Source organism: Cryptosporidium muris, genomic scaffold (assembly GCF_000006515.1).
Source record: "Cryptosporidium muris RN66 scf_1106632373453 genomic scaffold, whole genome shotgun sequence".
Taxonomy (NCBI): domain Eukaryota; phylum Apicomplexa; class Conoidasida; order Eucoccidiorida; family Cryptosporidiidae; genus Cryptosporidium; species Cryptosporidium muris.
In genome coordinates, this window is record NW_002196570.1 from 678,698 (window position 1) to 701,733 (window position 23,036).

Here is a 23,036-nt window from a genome sequence, read left to right on the forward strand (position 1 = left end):
ATTATTATTTCCAGTATAATTGATACTATTTATGCTCTCACTAATTCCAATTTTATATTAATAAATTTGCTCAATCTAGGATTATTAATACTCTAATAACTCCCCCCTTATAAATGAATTTCTACAGGTACAAATATTGTCAATTAAATTTAAACTTAAATTCCTTATCTCTCAGAATACAATCTAATAAAGCTAAAAATTGGACTTTCTTAAACTAAGAAATTACCAACTAAGAATTTATCTAGTAGACAAAATTTGATTCATTTTATTAAAACCAACACATAAATATCCTTAATTTAACAAAATGTTAAAATTACCAATTTAAGCTGAAATTTCAATAGTTCTCTTAACTGGTCCATAGTATTTAGCCTTTTCAGCTGAAGTCTGGAATCTACCATGTCCAAATTTAGAGGATGTATCAATAAACTTCAAATTAATAGTCTCAAGTGCTGAACGAGAAACTGGTGGTACAAGGGCTTTACGCAAAGTTAATAGCCTCTTTTTACAACCAACTGTACACCCTTTAAGCATCACAAAGTCTTGAGTAACAACACCATAACGTGGGAAACCACCCATTGGTGTAATAGTCTTCTCTGTTAAATCTGCATATGTAGATGCATTCCTTGGATCATCTCCATGTCCTATTCGATAAATCTTCTTGTTCATTTCCGTCCTCTGACCATAACCTTTCTGACCAGCTCTTGGAACCTGGAATTGAACACGAGCAGGATGCCATGCTCCAATACAGGATACTTTACGAACACCACGACGTGTCTTTCTTGGCAACTTAGTAACTCCCCAACGAGAAATGACACCTTTATATCCTTTACCTTTGGAAATACCTATTACATCAATCATCTCATTTTCACTAAATATTGATGAAATGGGGATTTGTTGCTCAAAGCATCGTACACAGAAATCTACCTTCTCAGTAACTGTACCACCATTCACTTGTATTTCCATTAAATCTGCTTTTTTCTTATTAAGACCAGTCTTACTAACTTGTGTATGACATAAAGCACGAATTACTGTACAATATTGTTTACAACGAGCAATTTCAACTTCCATCCTTTGATTTTCAACATAATTCTTTGCATATTTCGTAAATGCCTTACGTTTGCTTTTATAATAATTTCTATAGAAGCGACGTTTACATTCTTCACTTAAGTAACCTGCAAATACAGTTGTCAAAGCCTTCAGACCTCTTGGAGTTTCAATATATCCAACAAAACCAACACAAATCATTGGTGGTGTCTCTATTATAGTAACAGCTTCTACAACCTCCTTCTTATTTAATTCTAAGAAAATAAAAAAGTATTAATTTAAATATTCAAAAAGTATAATATAATATTGTCTCTTTCATGGTTTTTCCCATGATCATATCCACATAAGTGAATGACCAAATAAGGTACTCCTCTAGGGACAAGGAATATGAAAGGATATATCTTGGAGTTAGACTCAACAAGATATAAGTAATTTTGGATATAAGGATTTCGAATATACGTCGACTTAAACAAGACGCTCAATAATCTCTTATATCCTAGTTAAGTGAAATATAGGGAACTTACTTGAACCAGGTTTATCAACATCACGGACAATATGAGTCATCCCTGCTTTATATCCCATAAATGCTGTCAAATGTGGTGGCTGAGTGTGATCATCCTTTGGGAATGCCTTAACCTTTCCACGATTTCTTGAACATCTCTTGCGAGGTAGAAATCCAAGAGATCCTGACCTAGGACGCTCAAATTTACGATGAGACATCTCTCTTTCTTTATTTTAATATAAATTCCAAAAAAAAAATTCACAAGGGAAAATCACCAATTTCTGAGCTTCAGTGGAAATACTAGAGGTAATAACAGTTCAAGCTATAACTGAGCCCGGTTCTTTTCTTATTTAGTTGAATATGACTCAAAGTTAAAGACAATACTGTTAAATACTAGCAGTTTAAGTTTATAACTATCTATGAGACGGTAAAACGAGACGGCGCCTATTTTTTGCATTATATTAGCGGTATATATTTTCAACTAAAGATTATAAAGTTTAATTAACCAAAATTCTATACTACTGATAACTGATTGAGTACATTTATTATTGTCTTAACTTATATTAGTTCAATAATTTTAAGTTTATATATATTAATATATATATGCAACTTTCTTCAAATTTATATACAATATTAAGTAATAAATAAGACATACAAAGTTGGAATCGAAAATAAAAAAGTAAATAAGTAACTTTTAATATTACTGCCAATTTTAGAATGTTTCATTATTTGATATTAATAAATGTTACATCTTATTATATCTTTAAATACTTCTTAAAAAGATTTCTGTAGAGATTTATTAATGTAGATATACTGTAACTAAAAGTCCACAAATTCTAACCTATTTGGAAATATATGATATATAAGAACTTAATTAGAAAGGTATTTATTTAGTGTTATATATACTTACTAAGGGTTTTGTAATTATTAGGTATAAGTCATTTATTATAGAGTGATCTTTAGTTTATATCAAAATAACTTTATATTACGAAGTAAAGGGAAATTCTAATATAGAAATATTGAACCTTAATTTAAAAAGAACTAATTTTCAAAATATAACCACTAACCACTTTAATATAGGTCTTAGCTTTGATTTAACTCAAGATATATTTTACTTTAAAATTAAATATATTTGAAATATCTTATAATTCATTCAAATTATACTGTTTCAATTTAGTTATCTAGAAATTTAGTATATAGTTCAAAAACTTAACTCACAACAACTAAATATGCTATTGTAATATATAATAGAGATATTGGATATAAAACAAGAAATTGTCTATCTTCTGGGATTATGCCCCTCATCAAATTGGAAATTGTATTGTATGTATGTAAAAGAGCAATAATAGTTAATATTACTGTTGTTAGAGTAAATGGAATTACTAAAGATATAACTGAAACAATCGAAAAAGGGAGTAAACAATATCCTAAAAGACTTAAAATAGCAAAAAATGAGCATTTAGATCCAAGTAGTATTGAATTTAAAGTAACAACTATACTTCCATGAAAAAATACAAAGTAAACTGTAGAAAATATATTACTCTTACTCGTATATGGAGCCTTTATATATACACAACAAGATAATACAAGTAAGAATAGACAAGGTCCCCATAAATCCCAGTTATAAAGCATTTGCATATTGTTAATATTACCCTTGTTACTTCTCTTATATGTTAAAAGATAAAATATCATTTTATTATATACATGGCTAATATCACGGATAATTGTTGTCAATACAGATTCATCCAAAGTACCATCTGAAATATTCTCCTCACATATTTCTCCACTTATAAACAATATATCATCTGGATGTTTATCTGAAATATTCATAATCGAGTAATTATATTAAAACTTAAGAAAAAAAAGAAAAAAAAGAGTTCCCGCAAAATACATCCAAGTATAATATAATAGTAATAATGGTATACACATTTTTACCGCCTTATTTCCAAATTAGTGACGAATTTTCTTAAACTAATGCTCCCTTCAAATCAAGAATAGATGGATGTAAACTCATCTACTAATAGGGAAGAGGCTCTTAGATGTCGTGATGTGGTTATCAAAACATTAAGATCTGCTCAGTATTGGCAAGGTACTATAAGAACTCAACAAATTAGAAATTCTGTACACCAATTTGAGCGATATTTACGATTATCAAATGAAACAAGATCTGCTCAAGATGTAGCCTTTGAATTAAGAAGTGAAATCGCAGATACATTTGTATTTGAAGAATTCTTAAGACTCTTAAGAGATGAAAGACAGCAATCTCATCAAGATTCATCAAATTTAAATCCTAATATACAAAATAATAACCCCCAATTATGGTTAAAATTAAAGGCTACATATAACTTTATCAAATTCAAAATATGTACACTAGAAGGTATAGTATTTAATATGTTACCTTTAAAGATACAAAATTTGATCCTGGATTCATATAGGAAACCTCTATTTGCTTTATATTCAATTAATATACTGTTACTTCTAATACGTATATATTTCTTTAAATGGAGACCTATATTTGGTGATACAACAAAAGACGATGATTCAAATAATCAATTTGGTGATTATTCGTATTCATCGTATATTCATATTTATGAAAATAATTATTCACCAACTTTAATAGATTATGTTTACGAAATTTTATCATTTTTTATAAATTTATTTACATCTATTATACCTTTAGTTCTACCATTAATAACATTAAATTGGATAAATAGTCAAAGTGTACATAGGCATCAACGAATATAAATAATACAATTTCTCTTCACTAAGATAATATTAGCTAGATTAATAATATATTTAGCTTATAAATAAATAGATTTCGTCAGAGATAATCATAATATATATTTGTAATTATTAATATATGCAGTCTATATATTATCTTTTGTTATCTCATGTGTTACTTCCCCATTATAATAAGAATAATTTGTCTCTTGTACTGTTAAAAAAGTGAATTTTTTATCAGGAGCTACTAGGATAGTATGCTTCTTGAAGTGTAATCTAATAAGCTGTATCTCATCAAGTGGACCAACTGCAGCTTTTCCTAGGACATTAGCTGATTTAATGATATCATATATATTATTAGTATATAATTGAGTTGTTTTATTATCAAAAGTAGAAACTAAAGGAGAACCATCAATATCTAAGATAATTACTCCAATTACACCTTTTCGCCCTTTAATTCTTGATAATGTACTTTCTAGATCATCCTAAAATTAATATATATTATATTTAAATCATAATATAACTATATAATAAGTCATTTATAAAATAAACTTACAGTTTTTAGATTTTCCTTCATTTTAATAACATCCTTTTAAAAAAAAAAAAAAATTTATAATAATAAATAACCCGCTATTAGGCGCTATTATTTTAGAATATTATATGTAATTCCCTTATTCTTAGAAATTATTTTAAATTAAAAAGAAAATTATAATTATAAACTAAAAACTATATTAAAATATTTATAAAGCTAATATAATATAAATATATATAATTATTTATATAGGTCTACATTATTAAAATTATATATATATAATAAATTTTAGAATTCTATTGAAATATTACTAAATTAAAGATATGATTGAAAAAAAAGAAAAAGTTACCAAGTTAATTCTAATATTACTTAATATTAGAATATAATAAATAATATATTCGATTTTATTCTAATATAATAACGCGCTATAAATTCTATAAATATCAAATATAATTAAAGGAGTATAATATGGATGTGTTTATATTGCTAACAAATGTATAGATACTTACTCTTAACAAATGTTGTATTTTTGTTTATTCTTATCTTGATGTGTAACAATATTAGCTGTATTCTTTTAAAAGATAAAGACTATGAAGAATATATTGATGATAAGGAATTATCAAAAAATTTTCCTGGATTATTAAAGACCCGTTACAGTCGTTTTGGAATTAAAAAAGGTACTGTTGGAAATATCATGCACAAATTACCTAGTAGAAAGGATTCAATTATAATTACAACAAATTGGGAAGATAATGACTATGTAATAGCAGTATTCATTATGTTTCTTTTAGAAAGGCTAAAATTAGCACATAATATCTTTAATTATCGTGATTTTAGTGACTGGGTTATGGGGAGAGTCCCCCCTTTAGATGCCTTTTCGGAAGAAAATAAAACTGTTCAAGAATTACCTGAATGGGGTAAATGGTGGAATATAGAAAGTAATATAACAAAAGTATGTAGTGAATTTTATCATTTGTATTATACTATTAATTCATTTGGAACATTTAAATTATTTTATGAAAAAGATTATACTTTTAAAAAAATTAAACCCTATTGGTCTTTATTAGGAGTATTTTCTAAGGAAAGATTGAAGGATAATGCATTTTTAAATCAACTTACACATAGTGAATTGAAGACAAGAATATTAACTGAATTAAAGTTAAAAAAAAATACAACTTTGGAATATAATATGCAAATTGAAAAATTAAGTGATAATTCTCAAAATAATAAAATTAAAAACTTTAATAATGAAAATAAATATACTAAGTTATTTAAAACTATAAGAAATACTTTTAAATTATTTCGTAGCGCTTATCGTCATGTAAAGAATATTAAAAAACAAAGAAAATTTAATTCTGAGAATGGAGATTCAAATATTGAATTACTACCAGATTGGTGGGATAATGAATTAGATGTAATTACTGCAATTATTCTTACAACATTTAAATATCAATACTTAAATCAGATGTCAATAATAGATTTTAAAAATAAACATAAACATGAAAAACCATCTTTGACATGGAGACAGTTTAATAAAATGTTATGTAAAACAATATTTTGCATAAAGAGTCAGAAATTTATAAATTCAATAGATTCTATTCCTATATGGCATCGTTTTGGTAATAAATGGCAGATATTTCCACAAGGTGTAATGGTTCGTATTCTTGATAGCATATCACGCTTATCATTAAATACAAGTGGATGGGATATTTATGATTATATAATTTGTGCGTGCTTTTACTATATCCTTGAAAGAGAGAAACTACGAATAGAGTGGTTTGCATTAGGACCTTTATCAGGATCATCTTCTACTCGTTTTTGGAGAAAGTTTAAGATATTTCTAAGACGTATATTTGGTAGAAATAAGGGTTTATTTGACATTTCTTCAGGTTGGTTTAAAGATAAAGAAGAAGATGAAGAAGATAGTGAATAAATTCAAATAGATAATTCTAATAGTAAATTAATATTAATCCCTATTTTATACTATAGAGAGTTAATTTTTTTTTTCTTCTTTTTAAGTGGTTTCTATTTTATCCCACGCCATGATCTAACATTGGAAATAACACATGAGCCGCCAAATTGGCTTTGAAATATATGTCGAATATATATCTTACAAAGATCTCCGATTATAATTCCAAGATGTTTAATAAACCATTTGGGATATTTGTGTTTTTAGTTCCATTATTTTTATTTAGAGTTAATGGTCTAGAAGGTCAAGATTTACTTTTGGAAATTAATAATAAGGTGAAAAGAAAGCATCCAAATATAGATCCTAACTTAGACTGGCAATTAAATGTGTATGTGAAATTTTATGAGAATGATCAATCAATTAAGATACATTGCCCTCGTGGTACATTAGATACTCCGTTTGGTAGGACATTAGGAAGAGCTATTCTTCGTAACTTTAAGACGTTTTTTCCTGAAAATTCCCGAGTATCTAAAACAAAACTTTCTCTTAATATGCCTCAAGCCCCATTTACAAATGCAATGGATATACTTAAAGATGGATATGAAATGTCGTTAAAAAAATTACTTGGCTATAATATTAAAGATATAAGTTCAAAAAGTACTACAGGAATGGTAGAATCTATTTACTCACCAAGATTTGATAATGCCGTATTATCATCTCCTACAACATTACCTGAGACTCCACTCTTTATACACCCAGTATATGTATTTTATAAAACAGATAATGAGAGAAAAGATCAGGAAAGTATGGTACAATTTATGATTCAATTAGGATTAAAAGTTTTCCACACATTTGGAACTCCTCAACAGTTAGAAACAAGTATAATATCTACTTCTGCAAGATATCCAGATATAATATCTCCTACAAAATATTCAGATATAATATCTACTTCTACGAAATATCCAGATGTGATATCTACTTCCGTAAGACCTCTAGAATTTGGATCTACTAATCTTTTATCAAATAATACAACTAATGAAATAAAGCCATTACCTGAAAAGATTGTAGAGCTATCACCCTCACCTATAATTGCAAGTTTAGAATCAACTGGTCAAAAGTCTTCTTTAGAACTTAAAATTCCCAATACTCATATGGTTACTCAAGGTTTTAATCCAAGTCCTGTTAATCATAATATATTAAATTCAAGTCCTCAAAATACCTTCATTCAATCTTTTGTTCCAATAGCATCTCCAGATCTTTCTAGTCCTCATATAATTGGATATCATAGTGCTGAACATACTTAAAATAATTTTCAACTTCACTTTATTATATCTAAATTTTTTTCTTATAACAATAATTTACAGCATATTATAGGTAACGGTTTTTCTGAAATATTTATTGTATTAGATAATATGAATTTAGATTAATAGAAATTTTTTAATATTGAATATTTAATTCTCTAATTATATTATTGATTTACTTAATTCTATCTTCTAATCCTGAACTACTTATAGAGGCCTCAGTACTTGCTGACTTCATTATATTTGATGTCAGCTTATTATTATTATTCAAAGTATTGTAAGTGAACTGATCTTGCTCAGCTTTATCAATTTTTTCAAGATTACCTAAGGTTATATCTTTTATAACTTCATTACTATTCACTTGAATTGTCTTCTTTGGGTCTTTATAAGCTTTCATCTCATTTGTTGACTGATTTCCCTCTATCCCTTCATATTTAGAGAATTCTTTGGAACTTGGAATTTTTGTCTTATTTATTATTTCTTCTTGATTAGCAAATTCAATCTGATCTAATTTATCAACTTTTAAATTTATACCAAGTTTTTTAATATTATCTTTTGATTTTTCTTTAGTTTCTTTATTTCTATCCAAATTGATTTTAAGACTCTTAATTGTTTCTTCATTACTGTCTACACGAGAGTCTCGATGTTCAATATTATTTGAGGTATCACACTTAGGATTTAGAGTTTCTGTATTTAATGAATTAGAAGTAGGATTTTGTTCCAATTTAATATCATTTACTACTATTTTAGAGCCTAAATTATGTTTCTCCATTGCTACCTGAGCAGGGTTTGTAGAAAGTTTATCTTTAATATAGATTCCTCTATCTACAATTTCTGGCTCTTCTTGTGTCCTATTCTTAGAATTAGTATAATTATTTAAATTATCTTTTTGAGTAGAAGTTTGATCTGTTTCATGCTGAATACTATGAGTAGTACTATACCTTTGCATTGAAGAGCCTAACCAATTTTTTGCACATTCAATACTAGAAATAACTGTGTCAGACATTCTTCTCACATTATCTATAAAATGATCATGGTAATTCTCTTCTAATTCATATTCATCACAATTTTCCCATTCACTGTCATTTAAACTTAAGTCTTTATTATTTGTATTCAAATCATTATTTATTAAACTCCTATTACAACGTGCTTGCCATCCACTATGTTTGACAAATTCTGCATCTGCTCCCATATTTGGTCTTGTAACACAACAATTCCATACATAAGAAATTGAAGATGATGGCTCTGGTAGGGAGTAATATCCAATTAAATGATGACAATGAGAACATAAAATGATATTATTCTTTATATTTTTTGGTAAATTCAAAATACTCGACCTATGTCTTCTTCTATGATAACCGGTTGATGTTAAGGCCTGATTATGAGCTTTTCTCGTATAATTACTCCCTCTGTCTTTATTATTAACTAATTTACTACCTGACCTACAAAGTAAAGTAGTTAATATAATCATGAATAAATAAAATACTAATATAGACTATAAAAAGTGGTTCTATCTATACAATAATATTATATACTAGACTTACCTTGTGAAATCTGGAATAAGTATAGGGATATTCTGAGTACTCATAAAATATACTAGTGGTAGATCTTTTGTTTGTATACCTTTAATATCTAATATAGGGAATTATAAGGGAATAATTCCCAAATAACATTAAAATTTGTATTTAGAAAATGTTTTAATTTGTACTACTCCTTATACTCTCAGTAAACCACAATTTAATAACTTTTCATATAGCTCAACTTTACAATTTCCTTTGAATTGTAATAGTTTCTATTACTTCAATTTATAGTTACAATTTTATACTTAATAATTTATTGATATTGTCAAATTATCCTTTATTATATGATCAAGATGTTTATAAGCTCTTGAAAATTAGGCACACAATAAATTAAAGCTAAAAATGTCCATGTACAAAAATGCGTTTGGGTATTGACTAGACTTGTCAATACTCTTGGCTCTAAATATTTATTACAATATTATACATGAATACAAGGCGGTTAAATATATTGGCGCATAAAATAATGCGGCAAAAGTCCTCTTTTTACTTTAGAAAAATAATCTTAAAATTCTACATGCTTCAATCTAAAAATTCAATATTACTTATCTACTAGAAATTATAGTATGTTACTATAGTTATTTTAATCAATAGAAGTACATTATCCCCCCAATTTACTTTTACAATTATATCGAGGATTTATAGTAATAACTCACTATTAGCTTGAAAAGATAGTAAAATAAATATTATAATATTCAGGTTATATAATAAAATGAATAATTCTCTTTAATTTAAAATATATAGTGATAATAGTACTAAAATATTCATATATATTTAATAGAAGATGAATATTAATTCGACAACTCTAAGCTGATTATTTATTTGAATTTTGAGATGTTAGAAAATTCAACATAAAAAATAAAAGGAGACTCAACACTTATGTATAAAGTCTGATTTACTAGTGAGTAGACAAGATATCTGAGATTTACGTATACAATCTAGACAATGCAATACCGAATCCCTGAGACGCATGCAATGACGTATTGCAACACCTCCCTTTTACTGTCAGTTACCTGATTTTCTCATAAGCAGTTTATCACAAGTTTTAATTAATTTATTATTTCTAGAAAATGAAGCTACAAAATTTTTTATTTATTGCTTTATCATTTACTACTATATCATTTATTGCTTTCTTACCATCTGTTAGGATACAGACCAGAAAATAATGGTTAGTTTCATTTATCTTACTGTATAGTTTTATATAATACAAATTAATTTATGAAAATTCAATTTATAGCAAATGAAGCTCTTACTATACCAGGAAGTCTTCCCTCGTTTTCCGTCGCAAATACTACTGATATGTCAGGGCCAATTGAATCAATCAGCCAATTATTGAACTGTAAGTTTCCGCAACTTCCTGAGAAATCTTATTTTCTATTCTAAATATACACTTATTTCAGCCCTCCAACAGCAAAGAGCTAAATTAGATGAACAAATGCAGCAAGGTCTAATTCAAGCTATTAGTAATATTTTGCATAATTCTACCTCCACTACATATGGTGGTACTAACCCAGGTCTACTAGGATATAATGGTAATTTAAGTTAATGACATGTAATTACTTGAATTACCAGATATTCAAGGTTATTTTGACCTAATTAGAGAGAATTAATCATGAACAATGTATTGTGGAATTTAACTTTGTAAGACGTGTTAATAATAGATAAGACCAAATAAGTACTTGAATTCTACACTTTAGAATTTGAATGTATCGAAGGTACTTGGAGTTATATTAGGTGAATCGTCTTCTTGGTGGTCAAGCAATGTAAACTTAGTACTGATTTGTGCTTCTTTTACCCCTGTATCAGAAGTGACATTGTACTCACTGTTGTTTACTGAAGAAATTAGATACTTTTTTAAGTTTGCTACATTGTGAGCTGAAGAGGTAATATCAGTATTTGTATTTTCTTTGTAATTCTCGATATTTTCTGAATCAAAAGTGCAAGATGTTGACTTAATACCTGTTTGCTTTGGCTGAAGTGAAGATGTAATATTAAGTAAAGAACTTCTATTGGTAGATTTTGAAGTTACTGGAATGGTTACAAAAGCTAACGAATTATCACTACTTACTGTGTGTTGTATTGTCTCCTTTATACTGAAGGGATCAATTACAATACTCCCTGTAGTTTTACCTTTGATCATATTTGTTGAGTTTTTGTGGTTTGGTTTATGTATTGTACTTAGATTAGTATTAGGGGTATTTGTATTTGTTGATGCTTCAGTCTTCAGATAATGCTTCATATTTGGATCTTCGTTAGTTGTACTTGTTTTAAATTCCAATCTCTCAAAATTATCCTCAACTGATCTTGTAACTCCAGAAGAGTTAAAATTAGTTCTTTGGACCTCCTTTGTATTCAAATAAATACTCGCAAGTGTATGTGGTGATACCTCAAATCCTCTCAGATTCTTTGTATTATCTTTTTCTTCATATACAGCTTTACTATCAAAAGCTGAAGTACTCTTGATTATAGGTTTAGTTGTAGATGTATTAGTAGCTACTAATACTGTAGATCTATCTTGATCATTCTTACATTTTACATTAGTATTACTATTGCTATTTTTTGTTAAATTCTCCGCTATTTTGGAATCTTGATTAGCCTCATCCTTAGAAATAGTATTGTTTTTGGGTCTTTCAGAAGGATTTGGTGATCTTATAGGTTTTTGTGGCAAAGAAATATAACTGCTCTGAGAAACTAATACTTTTATGCTATTTTGATTTGTTCCATTTACTATAGGGATATCTGTATAATACTTATCACTAAAAAAGTCTAAGCCTTTTTCAGGATTAGTACCTATAGCTTCACTCAAGCTTAAATCTTTATTATTTATAAATTGTTCAACTGTGTTGTCTTTATTTCCAATGTATTTTGAATTATTAATATTTGTTATATCTTGTACCCCAGTAATAGATACTTTTTCTTTAGATCTTCCACTTAATTTGCTAGTCTCCGAGAAATTGAAGGAAATCAAAACGGGGAAAATTGTAATATCAGTCTCAGAATTGGTTGATGGACTTCCTTCTTGATTTAGTTTTTCATTATTAGTGTTATTGATCAATTTTTTTGTACTAGAGTAAAGTGTAGGATGAAGGTTACCATGAGTTACATTGTAAAACAGGGCTCCCATAAATATATCCATAAAATATTTATGGATTACTTCTCTTGATATCAATGAAGTATCTAAGGGAATATCACCTTCACTATTAAGATACCGTAGTGTTAATGTTCCATTCTCACTAACAGGTACTGATAAATTGTTGAACAATGAAAATTTAGCAACTTCATTAACTAAATCAGTTAGTTGTTCATTAGTTACTAAATTCTTCTTTTCTAATATCTTAACTGTGTTAATAGCCGAATTCATTGCATTATTTGCAATTCTTTGGATTTGAGATGTAATAGTAGGGAGTGGAATATTTGTCTGATTATTATACTGTTGTACAGTATCCTTAACATTATCCAAAAGTGTAACCTCTAAATTCTTCATGTTCTCAATTTTAGATGTCAAATTTTCTACTTCTGTAGCATTTATTTTTAATTTTGTTCTTAATGTATGTAAATTTGTCTGAGCTCTTGTATATATGGAAGTCAATGAACGAATAAAGTTTACAATATTCTGAAGTATAGATTCACGAGTGAAAATCCCCTCCTTATGCATATACTTCACAATAGAAGCCATTTCTGCTTGAGAATTTGCCAAATCGTATAAATTTCTGCTTAAAGAACGATCTAGAAAGAAAAAGGGAATTTTTTTGAAAAATAAATCAACTCTAGAAAAGATATTACCACGCAAAATATTTTCACGATATTTTTCAAAAACTCCTTCAACTTTTGAGTGTAAATTATCAAAACCAATGTGAGTAAGTTTATTCGTTGAATTTAGTACATCTGCAAGTTGGTATAATGGTTGAGTAATATTACAGCGATCTCCAAAACTAATTTCTGCTAATATATCTTTAAAAACCCGATAACATTGCATAGAAGAAGTCCAAGGAACTACTGCAGAGCCACAAATAATTGTTCTATTAGAGCTATTTGTATGTAATGTAATATTAACTCCGGGAGGAACTAATGTATTGGAAATATTTTGTGCTCCCCAAATTCCATTCCAAAAATTATCCCAACCATTAATTAATTTATCAACAAATTCGTGCAAAGAAGAAGAAATCCTTTCAGATAAATCTTCAACTTGTTGATTCTCATTAGGATTTACTTCAATATTAATAGGAGGATCTATTGAATTTACAAATTTCACTACCTTTGGATCACACTGGTATACTGATTCCATTGTAGAGAGCATTTCTTGACCTGAATTAAGCAAATATTTTGTTTTATTTATTATATTATTTAGTAAAAGTTCACTTTGGAAAAGATTCTCATAGTCTACAGAGTCTGAAATGTTAGTATTTAACTGAGATATGAAAGAGCTGTTCAAAGGATTTTCCCCTAATACAGTAAAATCTCCATTAGAAAGTATAAAATAAAGAACAATAGTAATATATATCCACTTTTGTCTATGCGATATCATTTTTGGTGTTTAAATATTAAAATATAAAAACTGAAGTGTTTTATATAACTATGTAAGTAGTTTGCATGTGTGGAGCTATCCACACATACATATTTTTGTAATTCCCAAACCTGATATTTTTCTATTAAGAATTTCAAGTAAGACTAAGCACACATAGAATAACCAGTTTAGGCCCACTTTTTTTTAAATGAAAAATAAAAGTGTCTAACCTTCATTTTTCTTTTGTTCAGGCATCCCGAAGGTTGGAGGCAATGGATTTACTTCAGTTATTTACCTTGTGTAAAAATTAAATCTATAATTTAATAGAGTTCTAGGTTTTTGTTTTTATTTTATCAGGAAATATTTACCAGAACTGGTTATTCTTTTTTTTTTTTTATTGGATTTCTTCTGTGAAACTAGGAATTTTTTATATTTGGCTAAATATTACAAAGATGGCTTTCCAATGTTGTAATAATTCAAACATTGATGAGCAGGAATGTTCAATTCCCTGTTCACCTACTAGCAGACTTTTAGTTATACCTCCCATTCCCAATCTAAACGAGGGCTATGGCTGCAATTTGGAATTAACTTCACAGCGTGGTAGGTCACCCGCCAAAAATGGTGCAGTTTTTACTCCATTATATAACCAGTCTTTATCACCGGATCCAGTATTCATAAGGAAAGCGGAATCGCGTCCTATTTCACCTCTACCACTAAATTTTGTACCTGGTACATCTCCTTCTAGTACACTTATTGAGACTAAAGTTACGAATTTTGTACAGACACCTTTGGGACCTGCTAAACAGGAGGCTTTTACTAACCTTAGCTTATCTCCTTCTACCCCTATTGGGGTTCAAACCTGTATTGGACCTGTTTCTCATTCATTATCTCATTCTTCATTTGGATATAGCAATTTGTATTTACAGAATATAGAGGATACTAAAAGCCCTCCACCTACTATTATAGATCATAAATACAGTAACACATTTTCCACTGATAATGCGAATAACTCATCAATATATTCATGCAGAAATTGTTGCACATCTGCATTAAAGGGGGCCAGTGAAGTACATAAGGGTCTAGTAGATAAAGAGGAGATAGATAATGTGAAGGCAAAACTAAAGGACAAACAAATTGGAAGTGATCTAGCTATTGAGAAATTTGATGTAACTGAATTAAAACAAGTGAATGAGGGATCTTGTAAAAGGGAATGGGATGAGATTCCTGTTACAAATTCTATTGATAAAAACAAACCTATAAATAGTAACCCTTCAGAAAATAATACATCAGAAAAATTAATTACTGATATTTCAGGTAAATTACCTGATTTTGAAAATTCCTCTACACGCCCTAGTAGCTCTTCTAAAATACAAGAATCTCGAAGAGCAAAAGATTGTATGAAGTACTCAACTGAAAATCGGAATCCTAGTGAAATAAAAAGTTCTTGTAAATCAATTAATTCTGATAGTGAAGTTTTTAACCAAGCAACTTTAAATTGTGCAGGGGATCAAAGTGGAGTTGCTCTAAATGCCTCTATTTTGGAAGAGGCTCTAGCTTTGGAGGAAGATCTCTTAGATAGTGCTTTAAAGGCTGAGAGATATATTTTAAAAGAAGCAGAGCAACAACAAAAGAAATTATTAAGAGATACTTTGGAAAAGGAGGAATTACTATCTCAAATTAACTTGCAGGACCAAAAAAAGTTGCTAAATAATGCGTTGGAGAAGGGAGGTCAAATGCTGAGTGAGGTCTTAAATAAAGAACAAGAAATCTTGGGTGATGCCCTATTGAAAGAACAAGAAATAATTGATGATGCCTTGATGATGGAAGAAGAATTACTCAAAAATTCACTAAAAGATGAGGGAAAAGCCTTGGAAGATACAAAAACAGAAATTCAAAATTTGATAGACCAAGCCAAAAAACTATTTGTAGAAAAGCCAAAAAAGAGTAAAAAAAATAAGTCGATCCATATTGAAATATCATTCTCACCAAATAATACAAATAATGTGGATATAAATACAGAAAGCCCAGTAAATATAAGGAATAAAAGCAGTCCAATTACAAGTCCAGAATTTCGACAATCTACAGTAACTCGTCCTACTCAATTAGCCTCTAGTAAACAATCCTCTACTACACCTATTGAAGAAAATATCGAGAATAAGTCTTCCTGTAGCAAAACTAGTCAAAGTAATTTTCTTGTACAACATAAGAAATCAGAACCTGTTATAGTAGAAATACCTAAAGAAGAAGAAACGACATACGAGACATCAACTCAAACTCCTGATGAAAAAGCAGATATATCGGAAGTTCTGGGTATTAATTCATCAAGTGAACAATACCCATTAGACAAGGAAACTGTTATTCCAGTTACAAAAGCAGCAATGGCACTTTTTTCTTTAAACAAAAGTGCAGAAAAGAAGAAAAAAGATCATGATTTCTTTCAGTCAGCACAAACACCAGATACTGAAGAACCAGTTAGTACTCATATTGAAAATCACCCAACTTTAGAAGAACCTAATAATCTTGATGTAGCTAAGATTGAGCCAAAATTAGGAGATAGAGAGGTGTCATCTGAAATAAAAACAAATCAACAGGGGATTTTGGGAGGGGATTGCATAGATAAACCGAAATATATCGGAGAACTTGATACTAATATAGACGAAAGTGAACAACTAATAGAAGCAACCAAGAAGAAAACAAATAATGATATAAAAGATAAAAAGGAACAGGATGGTAAAATACAAAATAAAAATAAATCCCAATGTGTACTTGATTCAAAAGGTGACACTAGTGAACATAGTCAAAGTTCTAGTTCAATAAGAGGTCCAATTGTGCTGGAAGATGGAGAACTGTCAGAAATTAGTTCAGTAAATATTTGTCATCAGGATTCACAGGTAGATTTTGATTGCTTTAAACGTGATGAAACAGACTCAGTGATATCAGACAATCTTATTCCATTTGCAGATCAGCCTTCCAAGCCTCTTTCAACAGTTTTAAAAAGTAGTCAAGATAAGGAGTATAAAAAAGAAGAAGCTATTGCATCTGACACAAGTTCCCTATACGCAGAGGAAGATGAAGCCCCAACTATCTTAACTGCATTAAATGCTCCAGATGATGTACATAAATTAAGGCATTTGAACGTTCCTGACGTTTCTATTCCCCAACTCTCAGTAAATACTCTAGAGAAGTTGAATGGAAGTATGCCAGTTGTTAATGCAGATCCTCAAATGGCTCAACTGTTAGCTTCTGCACAGCTACATCTAGAAGAAATAGAGACTGTCGAAAAAAAGACAAACAATTGGGATGAAGCAGAGAAACTGGCTGAAGGAGACCCACTCAAACTATTGGAAACTTATTTGACAAGTCCTAATAAGAATGGCGATTCATCTCTGGGTTGGGCTAATGTTCAAGCTGTCCTCGAAGTATATGAACCACAGTTGTCATATGCAAAAAAAAACCTCATAGAATGGGAGGCAAAGGCACAAGATAGTCCTAGTAACGATGAAATCAAAGATAATATTGACTACTATAATGATCTTGTAAAGGAATTGCAAGACAAGGTCGATATAGCTCAGAAGGCAAAAGATGAACTTTTGCGCAAAAATGATCCAAATGTGCTACAGAAGATGTTGGATTCCGAACAAGAAGATCTTCAGCAAATCAAAACCAACATGCAAACTGCAGCAGATGAACTTAGAGCTGTAGAAGGAGAATATCTGAAAGGTAATATGAATCTGAAAGAGAAAGTAAAGGCTGCAAGAATTAATGTTAAGCAATTCGACGACTCCATTTCTCAAAAACTCAAACTAATCCATCAAATACAAGAACGTCTAAATGCCTTTAGAAATAATTCAGCACTAAGAACTAATTAAATAACCAAAAATAAAAGAAGTAATTTAAAGTACTTTAGTTAATCTAATAAATGATGTAACATAGGAGACATAACGTAAAAAATATTGATCTATTTTATTACTCGGTACCGAGTAGATTTACAGTAACTATTTATTGGATTATTGTATAATGAGAATCTAATATATTTAATTATGTCTCAATTAGTTTATTAAAGTATAAATATTACTTAGGCTGGTCTTTTATTTAAAAAAATACTTAATAATTCGAACTAGATAATATCACGCTTTATTATTTCATATCTAAAAAACCAAATTTTATATCATTTATAGACATTAATTTCTAAAAATTAAATTTGTGATCTTCAATTCTGTATTAAATTTAGGAGCCTTAATTGATATTTTTATTTGGGATAATTACCTAGTTGTTTTGACTTCTTTATGTGTGCAAGTACACAAAAATCACTAGCGCGACACACCAGGGTGAAATAACAATATTTTGAATCTTGGTAAGTAGAGATAAACATTCTTAATATTTAAGAAATGATAATAAATTATAAACTAGTTGTGCAATTGTTAGTTATTTTACAGTCTTTTTTATGGGGTACTTTTGCAGTTCGGCTTAGAGCTAAGGAATCAAAAGTTTTGAGGAGAAAATTTTCTGGATCTAATTATGGTAACCTACAGACTGAAAGCATCGCAAAAAACTTTATTTTAACTCCTATAGATAATTTGTTTGGACAAAAGGGCTTATATAATAATGACACAGAATCTGTAGTGAAGTCTAAAGATAGTGTAGAACCTACAACAGAATTTACAGTAGATTCTAAATTAGAGTCTACAGGGGAATCCAAAATTAATTCTACGCTGGATCCAACAGAAGAACCAGAAATAAGTTCTATATTTGAATCTGAAAGACCTAGAGTAAATTCTATATTAGAATCTATGGAAGAACCAGAAATAAATTCTATATTGGAATCTGAAAGACCTGGAATAAATTCTACATTAGAATATATGAAAGAACCAGAAATAAATTCTATATTGAAATCTGAAAGATCTGGAGTGAATTCTACATTAGAACCCATGGAAGAAATAGAAATAAATTCTATATTGAAATCTGAAAGATTTGAAGTGAATTCTACATTAGAATCTATAGAGGAACCAGAAATAAATTCTATATTGGAATCTGAAAGATCTGGAGTGAATTCTACATTAGAATCTATAGAGGAACCAGAAATAAATTCTATATTGGAATCTGAAAGATCTGGAGTGAATTCTACATTAGAATCTATAGAGGAACCAGAAATAAATTCTATATTGGAATCTGAAAGATCTGGAGTGAATTCTACATTAGAATCTATAGAGGAACCAGAAATAAATTCTATATTGGAATCTGAAAGACCTAGAATAAATTCTACATTAGAATCTATAGAGGAACCAGAAATAAATTCTATATTGGAATCTGAAAGATCTGGAGTGAATTCTACATTAGAATCTATAGAGGAACCAGAAATAAATTCTATATTGGAATCTGAAAGACCTAGAATAAATTCTACATTAGAATCTATAGAGGAACCAAAAATAAATTCTATATTGGAATCTGAAAGATCTGGAATGAATTCTACATTAGAACCCATGGAAGAAACAGAAATAAATTCTATACTGGAATCTGAAAGACCTGGAATAAATTCTACATTAGAATATATGAAAGAACCAGAAATAAATTCTATATTGGAATCTGAAAGATCTGGAATGAATTCTACATTAGAATCCATGGAAGAAACAGAAATAAATTCTATATTGGAATCTAAAGGACCTGGAATAAATTCTACATTAAAATCTATAGAAGAACCAGCAATAGATTATACTCGGAATTTGTTTGAGGTAAAAAATGATACAGAAGGTGTATCTGCAGAACCAAATCTTGTAGAACTTGAACATAAAGCTCAGCATAACGAAGCTAGTGATAGCAAAGAGGAAGAAAAAGAATTAGGGATCAAGCAAAAAGGTGATGAATCATATAATAAACAAATTGAACCAATGATAAATAAATTTGAAAAGCTAGTACCTGTATATTTTAACAGCTCTAATGTATCTAAAGCAAGGAATGAATCTCTTATAAGCTCCTATAATAATAATAGCTTATCTATAAATGCTTCAAAACCCTCATCTATTACGTTAGACAAACCAAAATACATACGTAGAATTTTAAAATACGATATGAAGGAACCAGAAATGGTGGATTTTATGGAAGGTATTTTCCCAGAAGTTATTGTTACAAATGTAGATAATTCTAAAGAGAAAAAAGGTAAATTTTATAATAAAAAATGTAATTTTAATTTATATAATTTATTTTGTTTTTTAAAAATATTTTTAGAATTCAATGAAGGTTCTATCCAAGATGATACTCTTGAAGATATATTGATCGATAAACCAAAATCTATAACAGATGAAACAGTAAGGACTCAGCCAAGTCCAGAATTTGAAGGTAAATAGTAATATTTTAACTTGATTTATGTATTTTCTACTTAATAGTAATATATTCTTAATAGGTGAAGAGAAAATAGTAGAATTTTTAAATAGAGTAGCAATTGAAGATGCAAGTGAGGGTGCCAATCAGCAATCAGCCGAAGTTACTGAAACTCTTCCACAGAACATATATGGGGGACAGTATGTCTTAGTAGAGTTCAATAATTTTGAGCCCAACTACATCTCATCTGAACAACTAAAAATACTTGAATTAAAACTTAAAACTGCTCCTGAAGGTAAGTTACTATGTACAAACACAATTAAAATATTGATTATCCAAGTTAGTTTTTGGTCAACTATTCGTCATATTGATTGACCAGACTTTAATCCAATTATAAAATTTCCTGAAACATTAAAAAAAAATTTATAACCTGCATACTCTTAATGATTAAGCTTGTATGGATGGTTTTTGGTGACTAAACAAGTATTTCATATTATTGGATTTTGATCTGTGTCCTATGAATATCAATGATTAATTAAAAACTTTTGCAATTGACTTTTTTTATTATCTGATTATTAATGAAACCTGTATTAACTGAATATTAAATGCATTTTTAGGATCTCATATTATTGTCAAGAATACTTTTGAACCTCAACTATTTGAGTACTATCAAAATTCAATTAAAGAATTAGACCAAGATCTTCAAATGAAAATTCTTAAGCTTATTGATGAAGATAAAGCAGCTAGAACGAAAGATTTGAAATCATTGAAGTCTGAAACTGATAATAATGAGATTAAGGAGGATCAAAGAGAAGTATTTAAGATACCTGAAGAATCCCCTGAAGTTATACTGGAACAAGGATCTTCAAGCATAGAATTTGAAGATATAACAGCAGATGATACAGAAGATGAGATAGAAGATGAAATAATTGAAAATTAGACGAGCTAGAGCAACTAGAATTACGCCCAAATTATAACTCAAAAGTAGACAGTTTACTCAAGAGATATAAAGTAAATAAATGGAAATTCATTAGTCTTTGGATGTCAAGAAACTGCAAGTTTCCCAAATATAGTTAAGAGCATAATCGTCTATGATGATCTGTATATACGATTGCATTACTAATAAGAACTAAAGAAAGAAAAATAAGACTTTGTTAGCAAATAACTACTTGAAAGGTTCATACTTCACATTTTAAATTAATACTTCGTATTACTTTTAATAGTAGTATGAACAGAAATAAATTTATTTAAATATCTTCTTAGTAGAAAAAAGAACGGAATTGTCTAATTAAATTTTAAGGCTTATAATTAATCAATTATACAAATTCCTGAATTGCTTAGTAGCTGCAATTATATTTATGTTGACTTTGTTACCTTAATAAATAAAATTAAATAGCTAAACTAGCTGTTCTGGCTGTTGTACATTAGAAGACTCTTTCTGTAGCAAAGGATTAGTTTCATCTGCTATAGAGTCTATATTTGGGTCTATTCTGCTTGCTATTCTAGGACGGGGAGATGTACCTAAACATGTTGTGCTACTTGGAACCATTCTTCTAAGTTTGAAGTAAGGAACTTTTTCGTTTCCTCTCCCCCCTGCTAGTTGTACCAAGTACAAAGAATATGTAACCTGAATCGTATAATAAAAACATAATAAAATAAATAATAGGACACTAGTAACCCCTAAAAATATGTAGAAATACATCCACCAAGATTGGAAGTTTTTAGCTATCATAAAGTAGAAAAAGAGTATACCTGTGATGTTTTTGATAACATCTACCCAAATTAAAACTAGAAAAGTTACAGTTGCCCAGAACCACGAGAAAATACCAGATATAAGGCCAATAATAAATAAATATCCATAAATAAATGAAGAAATATTTAGATAGTTAATTAAAATGACTTGGAATGTAGAAACCATATTTGAATCTAGTTTAGTGACTACCTCTTTTAATAGTAAAAAAATGAGTTTGTCAAAATACTTTTCTAGATAATCAGGCAAAATTTTACTTAGTATGTCCAAATTAGAATTCATTCCAGCTAGATTCATAGTAGAATTAATTGCTGTAATCGTTAGAAAAGCTGAAGAGACAAAAGATAGTTTATATTTACAGATGTAGTGAACAAAGAAAGCTAATATTAAACTTACAAAACTTTACTATCAAATATAGAAATCCATAGGTTACTGCTATCATTATAACACTTGTCTTAAGGCTTAAGCAGCAGTAAGCAGTTCCCCAAATACCACACTTCCTATGATGTATCTTTCCTGTCCTGCCTGTACTTGAGTCATCCACTATACGGCCTACTTGAGCTGTTGATACAATAGAAACCATCAATATTTAATAAATATTACAAATATTTAGATTTACTTCCTCCCTGCATGATAACTGGATCTCCAAATAAGAAACCTTAAAAAAAAAAAAAAAAACAAACGCGCTCACTGAACGTAAAAAGTCACCACGGGCGCCTATAGCAACTATAAAATCTTGCATATAGTACATTGCAAATAGGCACTTTCACGCAATCATCTCTAAAATGTAGTATTGATACTAGAATCCTAAATATTACAAATGGGACTCGATTTATAAAGTATATAAAACAATAAGTATATTCATAAATACCATAGTATTG

General features: G+C 28.9%; 11 protein-coding genes across 11 annotated transcripts, besides 19 other annotated features; 5 read left to right on the top strand and 6 right to left on the bottom strand.

Annotated features, from left to right (window-relative positions):
• Window positions 1–144: 144 nt before the first annotated feature.
• Window positions 145–1,922, bottom strand: CMU_040280 (60S ribosomal protein L3, putative). The gene is made up of 2 exons (XM_002139272.1): window positions 1,569–1,922; window positions 145–1,298 (listed from the first exon to the last, which is right to left on the bottom strand). Exons 1-2 carry the CDS (start codon window positions 1,762–1,764, stop codon window positions 322–324), a joined length of 1,173 nt encoding a protein of 390 aa, XP_002139308.1. The 5' UTR covers window positions 1,765–1,922; the 3' UTR covers window positions 145–321.
• Window positions 1,289–1,352: a sequence feature (AT_rich).
• A 194-nt stretch (window positions 1,923–2,116) lies between the features above and the next one.
• Window positions 2,117–2,151: a sequence feature (AT_rich).
• Window positions 2,152–2,650: 499 nt separating this feature from the next.
• Window positions 2,651–2,696: a sequence feature (AT_rich).
• Window positions 2,697–2,755: 59 nt separating this feature from the next.
• On the bottom strand, window positions 2,756–3,376 carry CMU_040290 (Yip1 domain-containing protein; the record flags this gene model as incomplete). Its single annotated transcript, XM_002139273.1, has 1 exon — window positions 2,756–3,376. One exon carries the CDS (start codon window positions 3,374–3,376, stop codon window positions 2,756–2,758), a length of 621 nt encoding a protein of 206 aa, XP_002139309.1.
• Window positions 3,377–3,544: 168 nt separating this feature from the next.
• On the top strand, window positions 3,545–4,291 carry CMU_040300 (uncharacterized protein; the record flags this gene model as incomplete). Its single annotated transcript, XM_002139274.1, has 1 exon — window positions 3,545–4,291. One exon carries the CDS (start codon window positions 3,545–3,547, stop codon window positions 4,289–4,291), a length of 747 nt encoding a protein of 248 aa, XP_002139310.1.
• Window positions 4,179–4,208: a sequence feature (AT_rich).
• Window positions 4,292–4,379: 88 nt separating the features above from the next.
• Window positions 4,380–4,408: a sequence feature (AT_rich).
• Window positions 4,409–4,413: 5 nt separating this feature from the next.
• Window positions 4,414–4,844, bottom strand: CMU_040310 (Roadblock/LC7 domain-containing protein; the record flags this gene model as incomplete). The annotated part of the gene is made up of 2 exons (XM_002139275.1): window positions 4,414–4,752; window positions 4,824–4,844. The coding sequence occupies 2 exons, from the start codon at window positions 4,842–4,844 to the stop codon at window positions 4,414–4,416; spliced, it is 360 nt and encodes a 119-aa protein (XP_002139311.1).
• Window positions 4,754–4,893: a sequence feature (AT_rich).
• A 55-nt stretch (window positions 4,894–4,948) lies between these two features.
• Window positions 4,949–4,986: a sequence feature (AT_rich).
• An 8-nt stretch (window positions 4,987–4,994) lies between these two features.
• Window positions 4,995–5,080: a microsatellite.
• Window positions 5,081–5,159: 79 nt separating this feature from the next.
• Window positions 5,160–5,220: a sequence feature (AT_rich).
• Window positions 5,221–5,346: 126 nt separating this feature from the next.
• On the top strand, window positions 5,347–6,732 carry CMU_040320 (uncharacterized protein; the record flags this gene model as incomplete). Its single annotated transcript, XM_002139276.1, has 1 exon — window positions 5,347–6,732. One exon carries the CDS (start codon window positions 5,347–5,349, stop codon window positions 6,730–6,732), a length of 1,386 nt encoding a protein of 461 aa, XP_002139312.1.
• Window positions 5,802–5,847: a sequence feature (AT_rich).
• Window positions 6,020–6,102: a sequence feature (AT_rich).
• Window positions 6,733–6,893: 161 nt separating the features above from the next.
• On the top strand, window positions 6,894–8,012 carry CMU_040330 (uncharacterized protein; the record flags this gene model as incomplete). The annotated part of the gene is made up of 1 exon (XM_002139277.1): window positions 6,894–8,012. The coding sequence occupies one exon, from the start codon at window positions 6,894–6,896 to the stop codon at window positions 8,010–8,012; it is 1,119 nt and encodes a 372-aa protein (XP_002139313.1).
• An 85-nt stretch (window positions 8,013–8,097) lies between these two features.
• Window positions 8,098–8,181: a sequence feature (AT_rich).
• Window positions 8,182–8,184: 3 nt separating this feature from the next.
• On the bottom strand, window positions 8,185–9,597 carry CMU_040340 (uncharacterized protein; the record flags this gene model as incomplete). Its single annotated transcript, XM_002139278.1, has 2 exons — window positions 8,185–9,451; window positions 9,554–9,597. The coding sequence occupies 2 exons, from the start codon at window positions 9,595–9,597 to the stop codon at window positions 8,185–8,187; spliced, it is 1,311 nt and encodes a 436-aa protein (XP_002139314.1).
• A 664-nt stretch (window positions 9,598–10,261) lies between these two features.
• Window positions 10,262–10,366: a sequence feature (AT_rich).
• A 913-nt stretch (window positions 10,367–11,279) lies between these two features.
• Window positions 11,280–14,111, bottom strand: CMU_040350 (uncharacterized protein; the record flags this gene model as incomplete). The annotated part of the gene is made up of 1 exon (XM_002139279.1): window positions 11,280–14,111. One exon carries the CDS (start codon window positions 14,109–14,111, stop codon window positions 11,280–11,282), a length of 2,832 nt encoding a protein of 943 aa, XP_002139315.1.
• Window positions 13,903–13,933: a sequence feature (AT_rich).
• Window positions 14,112–14,119: 8 nt separating the features above from the next.
• Window positions 14,120–14,141: a sequence feature (AT_rich).
• A 401-nt stretch (window positions 14,142–14,542) lies between these two features.
• On the top strand, window positions 14,543–17,959 carry CMU_040360 (uncharacterized protein; the record flags this gene model as incomplete). The annotated part of the gene is made up of 1 exon (XM_002139280.1): window positions 14,543–17,959. One exon carries the CDS (start codon window positions 14,543–14,545, stop codon window positions 17,957–17,959), a length of 3,417 nt encoding a protein of 1,138 aa, XP_002139316.1.
• A 519-nt stretch (window positions 17,960–18,478) lies between these two features.
• On the top strand, window positions 18,479–21,345 carry CMU_040370 (uncharacterized protein; the record flags this gene model as incomplete). Its single annotated transcript, XM_002139281.1, has 4 exons — window positions 18,479–20,243; window positions 20,313–20,423; window positions 20,488–20,700; window positions 21,023–21,345. The coding sequence occupies 4 exons, from the start codon at window positions 18,479–18,481 to the stop codon at window positions 21,343–21,345; spliced, it is 2,412 nt and encodes an 803-aa protein (XP_002139317.1).
• Window positions 20,245–20,311: a sequence feature (AT_rich).
• A 456-nt stretch (window positions 21,346–21,801) lies between the features above and the next one.
• CMU_040380 (uncharacterized protein) lies at window positions 21,802–22,738 on the bottom strand (the record flags this gene model as incomplete). Its single annotated transcript, XM_002139282.1, has 2 exons — window positions 21,802–22,484; window positions 22,528–22,738. The coding sequence occupies 2 exons, from the start codon at window positions 22,736–22,738 to the stop codon at window positions 21,802–21,804; spliced, it is 894 nt and encodes a 297-aa protein (XP_002139318.1).
• Window positions 22,041–22,070: a sequence feature (AT_rich).
• Window positions 22,249–22,300: a microsatellite.
• A 1-nt stretch (window position 22,739) lies between the features above and the next one.
• Window positions 22,740–22,767: a sequence feature (AT_rich).
• Window positions 22,768–23,036: the final 269 nt, after the last annotated feature.

Coding starts and splice junctions, on each gene's coding strand:
- CMU_040280 (XM_002139272.1), bottom strand. CDS start 1,764: ATGTCTCATCGTAAATTTGAGCGTCCTAGGTCAGGATCTCTTGGATTT. Junction 1,299..1,568: donor TGTTGATAAACCTGGTTCAA/GTAAGTTCCCTA, acceptor TTATTTTCTTAG/AATTAAATAAGAAGGAGGTT.